General features: G+C 45.7%; 1 protein-coding gene and 1 pseudogene across 1 annotated transcript; one reads left to right on the top strand and one right to left on the bottom strand.

The window, feature by feature from the left end:
- Positions 1 to 728: 728 nt before the first annotated feature.
- LOC127313376 (cyclin-dependent kinase B2-1-like) lies at positions 729 to 2523 on the top strand (annotated as a pseudogene).
- Positions 2524 to 11255: 8732 nt separating this feature from the next.
- On the bottom strand, positions 11256 to 14399 carry LOC139833911 (uncharacterized). The gene is made up of 2 exons (XM_071824280.1): positions 12599 to 14399; positions 11256 to 11764 (listed from the first exon to the last, which is right to left on the bottom strand). Exons 1-2 carry the CDS (start codon positions 14397 to 14399, stop codon positions 11256 to 11258), a joined length of 2310 nt encoding a protein of 769 aa, XP_071680381.1.
- Between the last annotated feature and the right edge of the window lie 5292 nt (positions 14400 to 19691).

Raw genomic sequence — 19691 nt, 5'->3', positions numbered from 1 at the left:
CAGTCTGATTGCGCACATGGATCTGAAATACGCACACGGGCGAGTACGATCCACGCACAACACACGAGTACAGTTGAACACACGAGCGAGTACAAGTACAATCACGCACACGAGCAGGTACAAACACGCATACGAGCAGGTACAGTCGTGAACACGAGCAAGTACATGTACAGAAGTATAGTGACGCACACGAGTAGGTACAGTCGCGCGTAAGTACAGGTACAGTCCCGCACACGGGCGAGTACAGTTAGCGAGTAAAGGGAAAAATTGCACCAAATACACTAAAAACAGGAGTACTTATTAGTTGAAACACGAGTACAGTTAGGTACACACCACAGGTACACTCATAATATTATTGGAAGTACGAAAAAAAAGTATCTCCAAACCTATCAACATAGGATCTAGTTTTGAAGATCTCGACGCGAGGATCTCAAAAGTGAAAACGGTTCGCAATTTGGACTTACGGTTCTCAAGATACTTCATTTTGAAAAAATGAATCTAGAAGAAAAAGGGAAAAACTGACACAACCCAGTCTTCTCTCTCCTCCCTCATCCCCACCTTGCTTCCCCTTGCGACACGTGGCGAGCAGGGAGACCACTTCCCAAGGATTTGTCGCGTGCGGAGCGAGTTGCCTTCCCTTCGCGAAGGTCGGCCTTTTTTTAACGATTTCGGGCCTTTTCAGGCCAATATCGCCGGGGATAGAATAGTTACGGCTTACTTAGCCCAAATCGAACCATCTCCGTCCCCAAAGGCCAAGTCCCAACTCGAACCATCGCCGTCCCCAAATCCCAAATCAAACCATCGTCGTCCAGCACTAGGGAGCGTTGGCGGCGCCACCCATGACGATGACGGGTGGCGACGAGATGCGCGCCATGGATCTGCACGAGAAGCTGGAGAAGGTCAGGGAGGGCAAATACGGCAAGGTGTACAAGGCCCGGGAGAAGGCGACGGGGCTGATCGTGGCCTCCCCGAGGACGACGAGGGTGCCCCGCCCATGGCGCTCAGGGAGGTCTCCCTGCTGCGGATGCTGTCCGAGGACCCGCACGTCGTGCGCCTGCTTGACCTCGAGCAGGGCCAGAACAAGGAAGGCCAGACCATCCTCTACCTCATCTTCGAGTACATGGACACCGACCTCAAGAAGTTCATCTGTGGGCACCGCCAGAACCACGAGAAGATCCCCGCACACACCATCAAGGTATCTATTCCCCTCCGTACCCCCGTCGATCTCTCTCTCTCTCTCTCTCTCATCGTTCGTTCCCCGGATCTTGCACGCCAGGTGTTTGTCTGAATGTTCCCGACAGTGTCCGATCGTTTGATAAGGTGGTTGATGCTGTGCATGCAGATCCTGATGTACCAGCTCTGCAAGGGCGTGGCTTTCTGCCACGGGCGCGGCGTCCTGCACCGTGACCTCAAGTCGCACAACTTGCTGATGGACGGCAAGACCATGGCGCTCAAGATCGCCGACCTCGGGCTCAGCCGTGCCTTCACGGTTCCTCTCAAGAAGTACACACACGAGGTCCGCTTCCAAGTTCCTTTACCAGCAGCCTTAGCACCTGACTGACGATTGATGGTTGTTTCTGCACGATTGCCCTTCCTGGATCTGCTCTTCATAACGCAGTCTGAATACCTTTGCAGATCCTGACTATTTGGTACAGGGCTCCCGAGGTCCTTCTTGGCGCCACACACTACTCCACGCCGTCCGTTGGCTGCATATTTGGTAAGATGAGCTCGATTCTATATGGCTGTTGTAGATAAGCACTTCTTCAGAGTTCAACATATATGCTGAACTCCTTGTAAAAATGGCAGCTGTATTTGATTCACAGTGATGGATTATGTGTGCCTTTGTATTAGATTTTACTCTGTTCAAATTGCAACCTTCGTTGTTGATTTGCATATCAGTTAAAGTATGTCCTGATGTTAATGAACCATGACTTAATATTTGAACTAGTGCACGCTGCTGTGCAAATCAGTTAAAAATATTTCAGTGACAATGGCAGTTGCTGTGAAATGTCTCTGCAGGTAGAGGAGGGAGACGTGGACACTACTAGAAATAAGCATATAGCCGGACGTGAATAATCATGCTATATCAATTAGCAGGAGGTCGGTGTCCTCTTCCTGACTCGGGGAGAACGTTGAGGACGACGACAAGGTCAGGGAAGCTCTCCTTGTCGAGCCGGCAAGACCGACACTGCCCTCCCGACGACAAGAAGCTGAGCCGAGCCGGAGCTTTGCTTGTCCAGCTGAAGCTTCTGGCGAGACCGCAAGCTGAGGCGTGCTGAGCCCTGCACAAGATGGATCGAGAGGAGGTGGAAGTGGAGCAGAGTAGGGCAGGATGGAGGCGCGCGCGGATGCGCAGTGCTGGGTACAGCAGGCAGCTAGGTAGCTCGATGTGCTACGGCAGACTAATCGCATTCTGTAACTTTTATAATTATTAATTTGTTTGTTTCTTAAATTCATTACCGCTGGCGCATAGCCTTGGTTGCCAGGGGTAACTGATTTTAATTCTTTTTTTGTTTCTTTAAATATGTACTGCCGACACATACAAATATGGCTTATGCGCCGGGGGTAATAGATACCCCCGGCGAATATGTGAAGGCGCCGGGGATAATGGCACGTTACCACCGGCGAAAACGAAGGTGCCGGCAGTAAGGCATTACCACCGGCGAGGTGATCGCCGACGAATGCGAATGTGCCGGCGGTAGCAAAATCTGTGCACCGGCGGTAAGCAAAATCCTAGTAGTGAGAAGTTGAGCAAGCTCAAATTGACGGTCAAGACGGGGATCAAAATAGTCTAGAATACCAAGTGATGCCTCAGAGCTCTTTTGAGGATATCGAAGCCCGCCGCAAAGCAAGAGTTGCAAGAACTTTGGAACTTCTAGGACACACTATTGATAAAGTTGTTGGTGATTTGAGGAAACAAATGACCACCCGGAGACAACTAGCCAACTTTAGTGATCATCAAGCTTATATAACCATGGTGGAACTGAAGAAAGTCTTTGATGCACTTGAAGATCCGGATTGGTTGGATGCTATGCATGAAGAACTCAATAACTTCAAGTGCAAAAAAGTGTGGAGATTAGTAGAGAAGCCCAAAGATTCTTGCAATGTTATTGGCATGAAGTGGATATTCAAGAATAAGCAAGATGAACATGGTATAGTCATTCAGAACAAGGCAAGATTGGTGGCTCAAGGTTTCTCTCAAGTGGAAGGCATTAACTTCGGTGAAACCTATGCTCCCGTGGCTCGCCTTGAGACCATCCTTATCCTTCTTGCATGTGTGTCTCACCATAACTTTAAATTCAACAAATTGATGTAAAAAGTGCATTTCTTAATGGAACTATAAAAGAGTTGGTGTTTGTTAAGCAACCCCCCAGGTTCGAGGATCTCGAGTTCCCCAACAATGTCTATCAACTCGATACGACACTCTATGGCCTTAAGCAAGCCCCACGTGCGTGGTATGAGCACCTTAAAGAGTTATTGCTAGACCGTGGATTTAAACTCGGGCTAATCGACCGCACTCTTTTTACTAAGAGGGTTGATGGGGAGCTTTCATTTGCCAAATATATGCTGATGATATTATCTTTGGCTCTAATAATAGATCTTTCAATGAAGAATTTTCAAAGCTTATGACCGACAAGTTTGAGATGCCCATGATGGGTGAAATGAGGTTCTTTCTTAGTTTTGAGATCAAGCAATTGAGAGAAGGAACATTCATTTGCCAAGCCAAGTACATTCAAGACATGCTCAAGAGATTCAATATAAAGGACTTGAATAGTGCAAAGACGCCAATGGCAACCACTTGCCATCTTGCACTTGATCCCGGTGGTAAGGACGTGGATCCAAAGATATATCGCTCCATGATAGGCTCCTTGCTTTACCTTTTATGCATCTAGACCGGATATTGTGTTGAGTGTAGGTGTACGTGCAAGGTATCAAGCCGCTCCTAAAGAAAGACACTTGGTGGCAATCAAAAGAATCTTTCGATTTTTAGTTCTTACCCCAAGATTTGGATTATGGTATCCAAAGAGCTATGGATTCTCACTTGTTGGCTATACGGGCTCGGATTGGGCGGGAGATAAGGATAATAGGAAATTAAACTCCGAGGCATGCCAATTTTTTGGTAGGTCCTTGGTGTGTTGGTCTTCTAAGAAGCAAAATTGCATAGCTCTCTCTACCGCCGAAACCGAGTACGTGGCGGCCGCTAGTGGGTGCACACAACTCTTATGGAGATGAGGCAAACTTTAAAGGATTACGGTGTCACTTGTGATAAAGTGCCTATTTTATGTGACAATCAAAGTGCCATCAAGATTGCATACAACCCCGTACAACACACACGAACGAAGCATATTGAGATTCGCAACCACTTCATTCGAGATCATGTCTCCCGAGTCGATATTGAGTTGTCATTCATTGGTACCCATGACCAACTTGCGGATATATTCACGAAGCCTCTTTATGAAGCAAGATTTTGTTACTTGAGGAATGAGCTAAATATCATATATTCAAGGAGCTTAGCTTGAACACTTTGCATACATACCTATTCATCGACTTCTATTTGGTTTAGGTGTGGGCATAGATATAGGGGGAGTGCGGTCCTAATTGATTGGACTATCCCTCCCCCCATGATGCCGATAGTAAGAAATCATACTCTTTATATCATTTGTGATATGTGAGCTTAAATGAAGAGTATTGCTTATGGACCCAAGATATATCTTCGCATTGTCATGCCAATCACTCATACATGGTGGCCTAGGCCACCGACCTCCTTATTATGAGGAGTTGGTGTTATTTGGAGTTTCTTGAGATTTATTTGACATCTATATGGTCTTGTGGGAATTGGCTCAATTTTGGACTCTCTAGTTTTATTATTGCAAACTTGAGTCAATAGTACCAAGTCTTCCAGTTTAGCATTATCTAAACCTAAGCCGTTCCCTCATCCCTAAAGACCTTCTATTCAATGCACAAGCACATTTAAAAAAATTCAAATCAAGATTTCTTTTTATTAAAAAAGAAAACCAAGCTACATCTTTAAACAACGTTTTTAAAATATTAATAAAAAAACATCAAAGGGAGGGAAGGCCCAACTGGGCGGGCGGCTCTTGGGCCGGTAGTACCGCCGCCTCCGGGCCAGTACTACCGCCGAGCTGCGGGCCGGTAGTACCGCTATTGGCTGGCCGGTACTACCACCCATGGCGCACGCGGCTGCACATCAAGGGGGTGCTGCGGGGGGACTCGAGTCAGTTGACTCATGTTCTTCCTCCACCGAACCACCACACTGCTCGTGTCTCCCGTCGCATCGTCCCGGTCGCCGCCGCCGGCCTCGGGGCCTCTCCTTCAAATCACCTTGGTGGAAAGATTTGCAGCCACCATCTCCCCCATGGCCTCCATTATTAGCTCCGGTCTCTCCGTATTCTACTCGTATTTTGCGATTTAGTGTGAGAGACTCTAGCTAATTTAGGGGGTAGATTTTAGGCTAAATCTTGTCAAGAATATAGTGGCTGTGCTGATCTATGTTTATACTTGCATACTCTGTACATATGATCATTAGATTGTGGATTAGAAAATTTTATCTCACTCCATGAACATTTTTGTTAAAAAAATAAAAAAACATGTTTGTTCATATGAGCTTGTGCACTTATCCCATATTCCCTCTATGCATCATCTCTTAATTCATAGGTGCTAGTGGGCCGGGTAGTGTGAGACCTCGCAAGAGAAGAGAAGTACCATCAGTTGAGGCCGATTTTGTTAAAAATGATGAAGTTTTGCCCCATGCCACTACTCCTCGTGGTCGTTCTCTTGCCAATAAGAAGAGGGGAAAGAAAACTCCAGAGTCAGAGTATACTGCTCTTCGCTCCATCAACCCCTATGAGGCACAATGGGTTGCTAGGGTCCGCAACCCTCACTTCTACACCGACACTCAAGAGAAAATATTCGACGACGTCTATCCTTGTTCCAAGACCAAAGTGGTTGATCAACGGTATATCAACATTGGTCATATGCAGGGTGAGGCATATCTTCATGAAGCCCTGGAGATTTGTGAGGAGTTTGGTTTGCTACCTATTATGGCTCTCCATTGCAACTATGATGATTATCTTCTGACTCAGTTTTTTGCAACAGTTCATTTTCCTGAGGATAAAGCTAGGTCCATCACTTGGATGACTCGTGATGTGGTACTCACTGCCACTTGGAGTGAATTTGAACGTTTTCTGGGATATGCCATTCGGGACAACTGTGAGGATGAAGCTAGTGGTTGGAGGTGCCATGATGAAAATAATGCAAGCTCAAAGGACGTGCTTGCTCCTCTTTATATCCGTGGTAAATGCAAGCTTGGGTTCATTTCCGGTCTTCAGCCAATCTATGATATCATGCTTTGCATCTACCGTGAGACCATTGCCGCCAAAGTAGGTAACTTCGATGAGATCCACTCCTTTGTCATTGACATATTGCTTCAGACACACCTTCGGAGGGGCAAAGGTGTGAAGATGGATGTGATAGACTGCTTGTGGAACCAGATTTATATGTGTATGCTGGAGAAGAGGTCACCTTCATTTGCTCCCTATATCATGAAGCTCATTTCTGAGAAGTGGAGTGAGAAATTTGTCCGGTGTGCACATTGAAGCTTCTGCACACCTCACAGAGCATCGTAAGAAGAAGCTCCTCATCAAGGACCATGTGATTACGGCACCAGTCACTCCCGCCTCAGCAGCTACAGCCACAATAGCCCCCACACCAGCTCCTGCCATAGCCACATCTACAACAGCGCCTATAGCAGCTTCTGCAGAGTTTTCAACTGCACATAGAGTTGGTTTTCCTATTCACATGGGTCTTGGGCCACCTCCCAACTCCATGTATGACCCTATGCTCGAGCCATCTTGGTACCAGAAGCTCAAGATCAAGGTGAAGAAGACTTTTTGTCTCCAACTGGATATCCAGGAGGGCATGTATGAAGCTCATGTGGCTGAGAAGAAAGCTCGCCATCGCCAGAAGAGCATCATGATGAATCTAGAAGTGGAAGTGTCTCCTCCAGGGGTCTGAGGAGAATATCACTCCTAATTAAGCCACAGTGGCGCGCTCTCTTCGCACAGTCAGTGGTCTGATGGTGAAGCCGGACCCTCTACCAGTGCCCACCCTTCTCACTATGATGACGTTGAGGACTTTCTTTGAGACTCACGGGACGCTAGCTTCGACCTTCAACCTTTTTGGCTCTTGATGCCAAAAGGGGAGAAGAGTTCTATTAGGTTGTTTACGGGATTTGCATGGGAAGTCACAAGCTTGCGCCTTCTTTGACTCTTTAAGCTTGTGACTTATGGTTATTAACTGTTGTGAACTCTCTCGTTATGTTTTATGAACCTTATCTATGTGTGTGAGACATATGCTCTCTATCTATCTATGGTAAAGACTAAGTGACTACTTGTGGTATGATCTCTAATTTCAACACTTGTCTTTACTCATATATACTATGTCTTTACTTAGTGCAAGTTATGGATATGATACATTGTTACTCTTTGTATCTTGCACTTGTTGGTTAGTCTATAAAATATTGGGTAGTATTGATCCTAGATTATGTGCTCTTTGTATTCAAAAGCAATTCTAAATGGGTGCACATGTCTAGGGGGAGCTTCTCTACATTTTATAGAATGTGCTCAAATTCAATTCTTATGCAAATCCTTATGTTGCCATCAAGAACCAAAAAGGGGGAGATTGAAAGAACATATCTCCTTTAGTGGGTTTTGGTATTGATCACATCAGTTGTATTTAACTAATTATTTGTATAAGAATTTGTGGTAACCTCACCTGAAAAAGTGAGAGTCCCTGTGCAATAGTGCTAGTCCCGGATCGAACTGCTAGCACACACAGTTTAAGATGAAATACCAAGTAGCAAAGGTCTTCATTACAATGTAAGATCCAGCGGAAATAAAATGGTTCGATACAACTTGCATAGCTCTCAGGCTAGCACAAATTCAGAGTTTAAAGCAGCAAGGAAATCTTCAAGCATGGAGCCATCTTCCTTCATGAAGCGACAGGAAGACATGTTGGGCAAAGACTCGTGAACCTAACTATAAATCTTCAGCTAGAGAAGTAACCTGCAACATAAAACGTTACAGCCCGAAGGTCAATACATTTGGAATTGTATTGGCAAGATGACACTATGGTGGACTCAAATGGTGACCTAACACATACGTGATCATTTGGCTGGTAGAGCTTAGGCATATTTACATAAAGCCGATTTTATCCTATCATTTGACAAAACATTTTCTTTCAGACTAATTAAGCGGTACCATTGATAGACATCAATTAACCTAGACACCACCGATAGACATCAGTGAGCCTTCCTATTTCATATGATCAACTTGGTTTGGGCGACCTACCCCTGCAGACTCAGACCATAGACATGGCACGGGACCTGCTAGCCGATAGTCACTTACACCAATTGTCATATTCCCTGTTCACCCACCAAATTTTATTTAAGAAATTAGGATGAGGAGATCTTCAAATAGGATCCTTGTCAGTTCGCTCAAATTGTCCGTAACCGGGGACACGGCTAAGTACTTAGTTTTAAACACTCTGCAGAGGTTGTACAGATTTACCCACATGACTTAGTCTGCTCTTCTTCCATGATGCACATTTTTCTCAAATGGACAGATGTTGACTAGGACAAGACTTTTCCGAAGTGATCCCCTGGACCATTCTCTACGGACCCGTACCAACCTACATTCCCCTACATCATCTGTCACGTAGGATCCGGGTTCTCACAACATACTCCATCAAGCCAGAGCCCATATTAGCATGTGGTTGTACGGCAGCTAATGAGCAAGGTTGTCTACAATCTCTTTGTTCCTGGGTGGCTGTCCACAAGTGCGATACACCTGGCGGTTCAGAGGTTCGACGACATGACCCCAGGGAACCACTCAACATAACCCGAGCAATACCAATTCCACCCAGGTAGTTCATTAAACTTAGTTGTTTTTCCATAACTCACTGACAAAATCATTTCATAGCATAGCTGAGCAACAACTAAATTTTTAGACTTCTGCAAGTTCACATTTTATTGTTCCTTAATGTTCCTTATATTTTTAGGATTCCAACGATATATGATTCATGATTTTTGGACATACAGATCTCTGGATATGAATTTTGCAAAGCGCGGACTATCGAAAATCAAATTAAACGAAATCTAGGGTTGTGTCCAGGACATGTGGCGCAACACGATTGGTCTGTACCCCTTCGCCGCGGATCAGCGTTATAAGCCGTAGGATCTAACTAACATGTACGGCCTGGATCTGTTGACAGAAAAGGGAAAGAGAAATAAAAGAAAAAAGGGGGACCTATGTGGCGCAGAGGTGGCGCCTGACGAGGCGCTGACGTGGTGACGACGTGGATGATGACGTGGCCAGCGACGAGGAAGCTCACCGGCGGCAGCTCAGATGGCGGCCGGCGGCGGCGTTCCCGGCGTCTCCCGGCCTGGCTGAGGCGTGCACGGGGTGCGGCGCGGCGAGAGCCTTCCGATGGTGGCCGCGGCGTGGTGTTGTGCTTCCCCGGGCGGGCGTGGCGGGCGGACGGAGGGGCGGCAGCTCCAGCGAGCAGTTTGGCAGCGGCCTGGCGGCGTGGGTGCAGGGGAAAAGGGGGGGGGACGGAAGGAGGGGAGGCAGGCTTTAAAGGGGAGGGGAGCTCGGGGCCGAGGGGGAGGCGCGCGCGCGAGGGAGTGGGCGCGTGGGGTGGTGGTCGGGGTGGGGAACGTGGGCAGCGGGCGGGGCTTGGGGAAGAAGCCCCTGACGGGTGGGGCCCGCGGCAGGAGAGAGAGAAGGGGGAGGGAAGGAGCGCGCGGGCCTGGCTGGCTGGGCCGGTCGGCCGACTGGGTCGGCCCAGTTGGGTCGGCCCCTTTTTTTCTTTTCTTTTTCTATTTCTTTCTCGTATTTTAATATGCATTTGAGGCACCAAAAATAAGCGGAAAAATACAAATAAGGTATCGATGGTTTCCTTGTGAAAAGGCCTTCACTATGAGACCACTTTTAAGATAAAATAAAACTTTTATAAAACAAAAATTTGGCATGCATGCCTATGTGGCTATAGTGCCATTTTGGTTTTGGGGTTTTGAAAAGAGCTTTGATGTTTCCCTAAAATGCAATGGTGTCATGATGCTTATGAATGCAATGCATGAAGTTTGAAAATTTGAAAATTGGGATGTTACAAACCTACCCCCCTTAAGATGAATCTCGTCCTCGAGATTTGGAAAGGCTAGCAAATATGTGTGGATGGTCCTCTCGAAGATCATCTTCTCGCTCCCAGGTAGCTTCTTCCTCGGTGTGGTGGTTCCACTGGAGTTTGCAGAACTTGATCGTCTTAGTACGAGTAGCTCTTTCTGCTGTCTCTAGTATCTTGATTGGTTTTTCTTCGTATGTGAGATCACTCTCCAACTGTACTTCCTCAAGTGTCACTGTATCTCTCAATGGAGTCTCTGCCATATCTGGGTGGCAGTTCTTCAGCTGGCTTACATGAAACACGTTATGAACTGCAGATAGTGATTCTGGCAGTTCCAACTCATATGCTACTTCACCTTTGCGAGCTAGGATCTTGAATGGTCCTACAAAGCGGGGTGCTAACTTTCCCTTGACTCCAAATCTCTTCATACCACGTAGTGGTGAGACTCTAAGGTATGCTCTATCTCCTATCTCATAGGTCACTTCCCTACGCTTTGAGTCAGCGTAGCTCTTCTGTCTGGATTGAGCTATCTTTAGTCTATCCCTGATGAATCTGACCTTCTCTTCAGCATCCTTGATCAAGTCTGGGCCAAATAGACTTCTTTCTCCTATGCCACTCCATAACAGTGGGGTGGTGCACTTTCTTCCATATAGTGCCTCAAACGGAGCCATTCCAATACTTGCTTGGTAGATATTGTTGTATGAAAATTCAGCATATGGCAAATTTTCATCCCAGTTGGATCCATAATCCAACACACAAGCTCTTAACATATCTTCCAAGGTTTGGTTTACTCTCTCAGTCTGTCCATCAGTCTATGGGTGAAACGATGTGCTGAATTCAAGGACTAGTTCCCAAAGACTACGCCAAAAGTGAGAAGTGAACTGAGTACCTCTATCTGAAACGATACTTTTGGGCACTCCATGCAAACAAATGATTCTGCTCATGTATATCTTGGCTAGTTTGGCACTCGTATAGGTGGTCTTCACTGGTATGAAGTGAGCCACTTTAGTCAGACGGTCCACTACGACCCAAATAGAATCATATCCTGATCTAGTCTATGGCAATCCGGTGATAAAGTCCATGCCAATATTTTCCCACTTCCACTCTGGTACTGGCAAGGGTTGCAACAATCCTGCTGGTTTTTGATGTTCCACTTTGACTCTGCTATAAACATCACACAGTGCAATATACTCGACGATGTCTCTCTTCAAGTTAGTCCACCAGAACCTTTCCTTTATGTCCATGTACATCTTATTGTTACCATGATGAATGGAGTATGGTGAGTTGTGTGCTTCTTGAAGAATCAACTTCCTAAGTTCTGGGTCTTGAGGCACACAAATTCGCTTCTCGAACCATATGGTTCCTTGCTCATCCTCATGAAATCCCTTTGCTTTGCCTTCACTCATATTGGCCTTGATTACTTCTATTTCTTTGTCTGACTTCTGAGCTTCTCTAATCTTATCCATTAGGGTTGGCTGAACTTCAAGCGATGCCAAACAACCTTCTGGCACAATCTCCAGTCGGAGATCTTTGAAATGCTCACACAACTCCTCAGGTAGTTCTCCTGCGGTGAGACCGTTTACATAGGTCTTACGGCTCAGCGCATCGGCTACAACGTTAGCCTTTCCTGGGTGGTATTACAAATTCATATCATAATCCTTTATTAGTTCTAACCATCTTCTTTGCCTCATGTTTAGCTCCTTCTGAGTGAATATATACTTCATGCTCTTATGGTCTGTGAACACATCACAATGCTTTCCCATCAGATTATGTCTCCATACCTTGAGAGTATGCACGACAGATGCTAGCTCTAAGTCATGAGTTGGATAGTTTCTCTCATGACGTTTGAGTTGTCGCGAAGCATAACTCACAACTTTCCCATCTTGCATTAGAACACCTCCAAGTCCTTGGCGAGAAGCATCGCAATACACTTGGAAATCCTTATTTATATCCGGCAAACATAGAACCGATGCACTTACTAGGCGTTGCTTCAACTCTTGAAAACTAGCTTCACACTCGTCAGTCCATATGAATTTCTTATCCTTCTTCAACAGTTCTGTCATGGGCTTTGCAATCTTGGAGAAATTCTCAATAAATCTCCGGTAGTATCCAGCAAGTCCAAAGAAACTCCGAATCTCTCCCGCATTCTTGGGTGACTCCCATTCAGTCACAGCTGCAACCTTGCTTCTGCTACTCCTTCTACTGAAACTATGTGTCCAAGGAATCCAACTCTATCTAACCAGAACTCGCACTTGCTGAACTTAGCATACAACTTGTGCTCCCTGAGCTTTTCCATGATTAGGTGCAAATGTTTTTCGTGCTCGGCATCATCTTTTGAATATATCAATATATCATTGATGAATACCACCACGAACTTATCCAAATATTCCATGAATACCTTGTTCATCATGGTCATGAAATATGCCGTATCTAGTTGTGAATGCGATCTTAGGTATATCCTCCTCCCGGATCTTCAATTGGAAGTAACCCGATCGAAGATCTATCTTGGAGAATACCTTTGCTCCCTTCAATTGGTCGAACAAGTCATTGATGTTGGGCAATGGGTACTTGTTTTTAATCGTCATCTCATTCAGCGAACGGTAGTCCATCACTAATCGTTTGATAGAGTCTTTCTTCTCAACAAACAGCACAGGTGCTCCCCAAGATGATGAACTAGGTCGAATAAATCCTTTCTCAATTTGCTCCTTAAGCTGCTTCTTGAGCTCCTTTAGTTCATCAACATCCATCTTGTATGGTCTCTTGGCTATGGGTCCAGTACCAGGCAAAAGTTCAATGAGAAACTCAACATCTCTATCAGGTGGCAATCCTGGCAACTCTTCCGGGAAGACATCCGGATATTCCCTCACAACGGGTACATCTTCTAGGCTAACCCCCTTAAGAGAGTTGACCTTACTACCTTTAAGCTCAAAGGTTGAGTTGAAACGGATTCGTTTCTTTGCTGGGGTTGTGAGTGTAACGGTTTTCTTTGTACAATCTATTATGCCTCCATAGGCGGTCATCCAATCCATTCCCAGGATTACATCTAAACCTTGGGATTCCAGTATTATCAAGTCGACTGGGAACTTATGCTTTCCAATTTCTAGGGTTAGTTGTCTGCATCCAGCACTTACTAACATCTCTCCCCCTGGGGAGCTTACTCTAAGAGGGCACCCTATTGTTTCAGTGGGTAGTTTATTCTTATCCACAAATGCTCTTGAAATGAATGAATGCGATGCACCACTATCAAATAGGACAAGTGCTGAGGAGTTGTTAATCAGGAACGTACCGATTACTGCATCGGGTTCATCATATAGTTCCTCCACATTGACGTGGTTAACATGTCCTTTCCGGAATGGGTTCGGCTTCCTTGCCTCTTCGGCCTTCTTTGCTTCTTTAGAATCCTTCTCAGGACATTCATTGGCATAATGTCCCGTCTTCCTACACTTGAAGCATTCAACTTGACTGATATCTCTCTTCCCAGAACGGTTGCCATTGTTGTGGTTAGAGACATTGTTGGTTCCATGGTGGCTGCCATTTCCTTTTCCAGAGTTGGGGTGATGATAGCTCTTATGGCCATTGTGATGGTGGCCATTTCCATTGTGGTGCTGATGCTTACTTCCTCCATCATTGTTTCCATCCTTGTGATATCCAGAACCTCCACTGCCTTCACCATAAGAGCGCATCTTATGTGGTGGTCCTGAACCATGTTTGTCGTAGCTATGTTTTCTCTTCCTTTTCTCCACTTGCTTCATTGTGTTCTCTAGGGTTATAGCTTTGTCACACAGTGACTGGTAAGTGGGCAAGTAAACCACTGATAGATGAATCATCAGCTCGGCATTCAGTCCCTTAAGAAATCTTTCCTTCCTCTTGGCATCCGTGTTGCTATCTTCCGGCGCATAGCGCGCCAAGTTGCTGAACTCTTCTATGTATTCAGACACACTGCGATGACCTTGTCTGAGGTTTAGGAATTCAGCCCTCTTCAGGTCCATCACTCCAGAGGAAATGTGAGCGGTACGAAAAACATCCTCAAAGATTGCCCAAGTCACCTCTGCTATTGGATGAGTGATTTGGAAATTCTCCCACCAACTAGCTGTAGGTCCTTCCAGTAGATGAGCAGCAAATCTGACCTTCTCAGCGTCAGTGCATCCTATGGTCACCAAGTCCTTGTTCACAGAACGTAGCCAATCATTGGCCACCATGGGTTCTGCTGCCCTTGAAAACTTCTCAGGGCGAAGCCTTAGGAACCTAGTCAGCATATCCACATGCGGTGGGGGTGGTGGTGGTGGATTGTTGTTGTTGTTGTTGTTGTTGTTGTTCTGCATGTGGTTGTTCAGTTGGTTTATGGTTTGTGTCACTGCTTGCATCAGCTAAGCCTGCGCCTCCACCATTTGCTGAACGTACGCTAGCACTTCGGGTTCATGACGGGGCGGCATTCTGTTTGGTTGATATAGGTAAGAATAGAGTTTAGAAATAGAGTCTAAGGAAGCAAAATTCCTACCCTCACACAACACATGCATAAACAACCTTAAACACACAAGCATTCATAACAACCCTTTAGTTTTTGAAATACGTGAATCGCAAAACGTCTCGAAAACGGGGAATAAAACACACTAGCTTGCCTACCTCATGTGGTCAACAAACTCAACTCGAAGGCTAAGAAAAAGGGAATTGGTGGTCATTCTATTGGTCTTGAGTGCTCCAAGTTTCTCTCCTATTTCGAGTGTAATCTTTCTTTTCTAAATGGGTTTTCAGGAGGTAAGCCATCTAGAGTAAGAGAGAAATATTTGAAGATGAAGTGGGAAAGAATACAAGAAATTCGCGAACAACATTTTTTTTTAATAGCAATAAGATAAGAGGGATTTTTCATTCCTAGGGTCTTCCTATTTTCTAATCCAAACCTAGGGTCACGAACCTATGGGCAACACAGTGCTCTGATACCATCTGTGGTGACCTCACCTGAAAAAGTGAGAGTCCCTGTGCAATAGTGCTAGTCCCGGATCGAACTGCTAGCACACACAGTTTAAGATGAAATACCAAGTAGCAAAGGTCTTCATTACAACATAAGATCCAGCGGAAATAAAATGGTTCGATACAAGTTGCATAGCTCTCAGGCTAGCACAAATTCAGAGTTTAAAGCAGTAAGGAAATCTTCAAGCATGGAGCCATCTTCCTTCATGAAGCCACAGGAAGATATGTTGGGCAAAGACTCGTGAACCTAACTATAAATCTTCAGCTAGAGATGTAACCTGCAACATAAAACGTTACAGCCCGAAGGTCAATATATTTGGAATTGTATTGGCAAGATGACACTATGGTGGACTCAAATGGCGACCTAACACATACGTGATCATTTGGCTGGTAGAGCTCAGGCATATTTGCATAAAGCCGATTTTATCCTATCATTTGACAAAACATTTTCTTTCAGACTAATTAAGCGGTACAATTGATAGACATCAATTGACCTAGACACCACCGATAGACATCAGTGAGCCTTGACACCACCGATAGACATCAGTGAGCCTTCCTATTTCATATGATCAACTTGGTTTGGGCGACCTACCCCTGCAGACTCAGACCATAGACATGGCACGGGACCTGCTAGCCGATAGTCACTTACACCAATTGTCATATTTCCTGTTCACCCACCAAATTTTATTTAAGAAATTAGGATGAGGAGATCTTCGAACAGGATCCTTGTCAGTTCGCTCAAATTGTCCGTAACCGGGAACACGGCTAAGTACTTAGTTTTAAACACTCTGCACAGGTTGTACAAATTTACCCACATGACTTAGTTGTAGGGATTCGTAACATAGAAAACAAAAAATTTCCTACCGCAAGAACGAATAACAAGCCAAGATCTAATCTAGTAGATGGTAGCAACGAGGTGAAGATCAACATACCCTCGAAGATCGCTAAGAGTTAACGAGATAAATCTCGTGGTGGATGTAGTCGATCACTTGCCGCTTTCAAAAGCGCGTAGAAGATCTTGACGGTGCCACAATCGGGCAGCACCTCCGCACTCGGTCACACGTACGGTGTTGATGACGACGTCCTTCTCCCCGTTCCAGTGGGCAGCGGATGTAGTAGATCCTCCTCGGAATCCCGCCAGCACGACGGCGTGGTGACGGTGGTGGTGGAGATCTCCGGCAGGGCTTCGCCGTAAGCGCTGCGGGAGAAGAAGGAGGAGGGAGTAGCTAGGGTTTGGGAGAGGGGGTGCTCTTGGGCGCCGGCCTTGGTGCCCCTTGGTTGGTGCGGCCAAGTGTTGGTGAGCCCCCTCCCCCCCCCCCTCATTATATAGGTGGAACCCCCAAGGGTTTGCCCAAAATCCGAATAAGAGTCCAACTCAAAACCTTCCATATGGGTGAAACCTAGGGGAAGTGGGATTGCTCCCTTTCCTTCCCCTATGGCCGACCAAGGTGGTGGAGCCCACCATGGACTCCACCTTCCCCTTTGGTCAGCCTAGGGTTTGTGGAGTCCATCCGGGACTCCACCTTCCATGGTGATTTCTTCCGGAAGGTTCTAGAACATTCTAGCGCATTCCATAAATGCACCGGATCATTTCCAAACTTGGAAAGTGACTTCCTATATATGAATCTTATTCTCCGGACCATTCCGGAACTCCTCGTGATGTCCTGGATCCCATCCGAGACTCCGAACAACATTCGAACTCCATTCCATATTCTATATCTACATAAAACGACATCAAACCTTAAGTGTGTCACCCTACGGTTCGAGAACTATGCGGACATGATCGAGACTCCTCTCCGATCAATAACTAATAGAGGGACCTGGAGATCCATAATAGCTCCCACATATTCAACGATGACTTCGTGATTGAAAGAACCATTCACATAAAATAACAATTCCCTTTGTCTCGCAATATTTTACTTATCCGAAGTTTGATCGTCGGTATCTCCATACCTAGTTCAACCTCGTTACCGATAAGTACTCTTTACTCGTACCGTGATATGATATCCCTTGTGAACCAGTCACATGCTTGCAAGCTAATTGGATATCATTCCACCGAGAGGGCCCAGAGTATATCTATCCGTCATTAGGATGGATAAATCCCACTATTGATACAAGTGCCTCAACCCTATACTTTCCGAACACTTAATGCCACCTTTATAACAATCCATTTATGCAGTAGTGTTTGGTGTCATCAAAGCATCCATCCGGTGTAGGTGATTAACATGATCTCATGGTCGAAGGATTAAGTTACTATGCATATTAAAGCTTGAAGCATAAAGAACTAAATGACTTGATCATATGCTACGCTTACTATGGGTGTATGTCCATCACATCATTCACCTAATGATATAATCTTGTTATTAATAACATCCAATGTTCATGATCAGGAAACCATGATCATCTATTAATCAACAAGCTAGTTTAACAAGAGGCTTACTAGGGACTTCTTTATGTTTACAAAACACACAAGTATTAATGTTTCCGGTTAATACAATTATAGCATGGGATGTAAACATTTATCATGAACACTAAGTGACAAGGGATTAACTTATCAATGCCTACGGATTGTAGACTAGGGTTTTAGCGGAAGTAGAGGGCAAGTAGATCTCGAAGGTTTCAGCCGAAAAATACTCGACGATGTAAAAACTAGGGTTGCGTGAGACAATGAATCGATCCTTTCTTTGTCCCTCGACTCCCCCTTATATAGGAGGTGAAGTCGAGGGATTCGTAGTACACACATTACAGAGTCCGGGAAGGTTTCTAACTCATCCCGAAAGATTACAAGTATGTTTTTCTAGCTTTCCTTAATACTAACTTGGGCTTCCGAATCTTCATATTCATCGAGTCGTGGGCCTTCAGTAAACCCCGGGTACCATCTTCGGCAGGCCCATTGGGGATGCCTATGTCAGTAGCCCCCGAGATTTTGCTTGAATCGAAGAATCAGGGAAAATCTCCAACTTTAATCATTCAATAACTATCAAGTTTATCACATATTTTTTGGATACGCAATTATATATTGTACAGGGATAATGGTAGTTGGGGCTAGTTCATCTGACGGATCAGGTACTAGTTAACTGCTCTAGTGGCAATCCGCAAAAACCTACTTCAAGATCACGTCCCTGGACATGATCTCGGGATACTGGTGTAAACTTCGACAGGTGCCGCTTAAGGTCTTACCATTCTGTCGAGTCCCAGTCATGTTTTATCGGGTACCTAACGCGTCCGTTAGGATTTTTCTTCGTATCTGTTGATACGGAAAAAAGTAGCAAACCGACGTCAGAGACGGTGCCACGCCGCTCAGAACGGATCTGGGGTCTTACCTTCGCAGAGTTTTGCGGCATTCATAGATTATTCGCAACTTTGGCGCTCTGAGAATATATTGTCGAGTGCTTTTTCGGCTGTTGGAATAGCACATTTTATTGAGTCAACGGATGACTTATATTGCCTTCCCGATGGGAGTATGTTTCGAGTTATTTGTATAACTCGAAATATGCTCACTTCTTTTTTCTCTCTATATTTTTATAATTTCATCGGGCACGCGAACAGCGTTCCCGATGGGAGTAGCCCCCGAGGCTACAGCCAAGGACTTGTGCTTGGTTGTAGGCTCAACATCTTATGCCGCTATATTGTCAATCTCTCTCGAGCTTTTTATGTCTATCGGGTGCGCGACCAGCGCTCCCGATGGGAGTAGCCCCCGAGGCTATGAACAAATGCTTGCGTTTGATCATAGGCTCTCGCCATTTCTATTTTGTCATACTCGAACTTTCCTTTTTTCCGAAGTAGCCCCCGAGCATTTGGGCAAAAACTTGTATTTGATCAAAGGCTCTCGAAATAATCGATAATTTTTCTCTGTCGCCAATTCCCTTACTCCTCACTGCCGAGATTTTCCTTTAGTAAATGTCATCACTACTGATGATAACCACGACCACTGTATCGGAAAAACGCGAGTACTGCTCTTTCTCTATCTTGCGGGCCTAGAATCCTCACCACGTTTACACGTTGTGCAAGTGGGGGACCCACGTCCTCCGCTTTTCCTGGCGCACGCACTGTAACGCCTGTTCCGTTCCTTCACAGTCAAAATACTCTTTTACCCCTTAGCCACGTGTACAACATCCACCGCCAAAATTACTCCATCCAACGGTGCGCCGCTTCGCCAATTCCTTATATAAGGTCTTCTTCTTTCTCCGTTTACAATTTCGCTTGCGCCGCACCTCTGCTTCTCCTCTGCAAAAAATCCCCCTTGCGCCCAGAGCTCAACCACACTCGCACGCTGCGCTTTCGCCATTGTTGATGCCACCACGCGCGCGGCTCACTCGCCACACCACTCCCGAATCCAAGATGGCGGCGGAAGATCTGGAGTGGGAGAGATCCAAAATCTCCCACCAAGACCTGAACTTGATGAAGAAGCTCGGGCTCACGAAGACGAAGGACGCGCTGCACTTCCCCAGCGACGAAAGCTATCCCTCGCCTCCAATCGAGTATCGGGTCAGTTTCGTCGATCACCTCATTCGCGGCCTGTC

Source organism: Lolium perenne, chromosome 7 (assembly GCF_019359855.2).
Source record: "Lolium perenne isolate Kyuss_39 chromosome 7, Kyuss_2.0, whole genome shotgun sequence".
NCBI lineage: Eukaryota > Viridiplantae > Streptophyta > Magnoliopsida > Poales > Poaceae > Lolium > Lolium perenne.
Note: the sequence above shows the minus strand (reverse complement) of the source record. Positions and strands in the feature narration are given on the sequence as shown.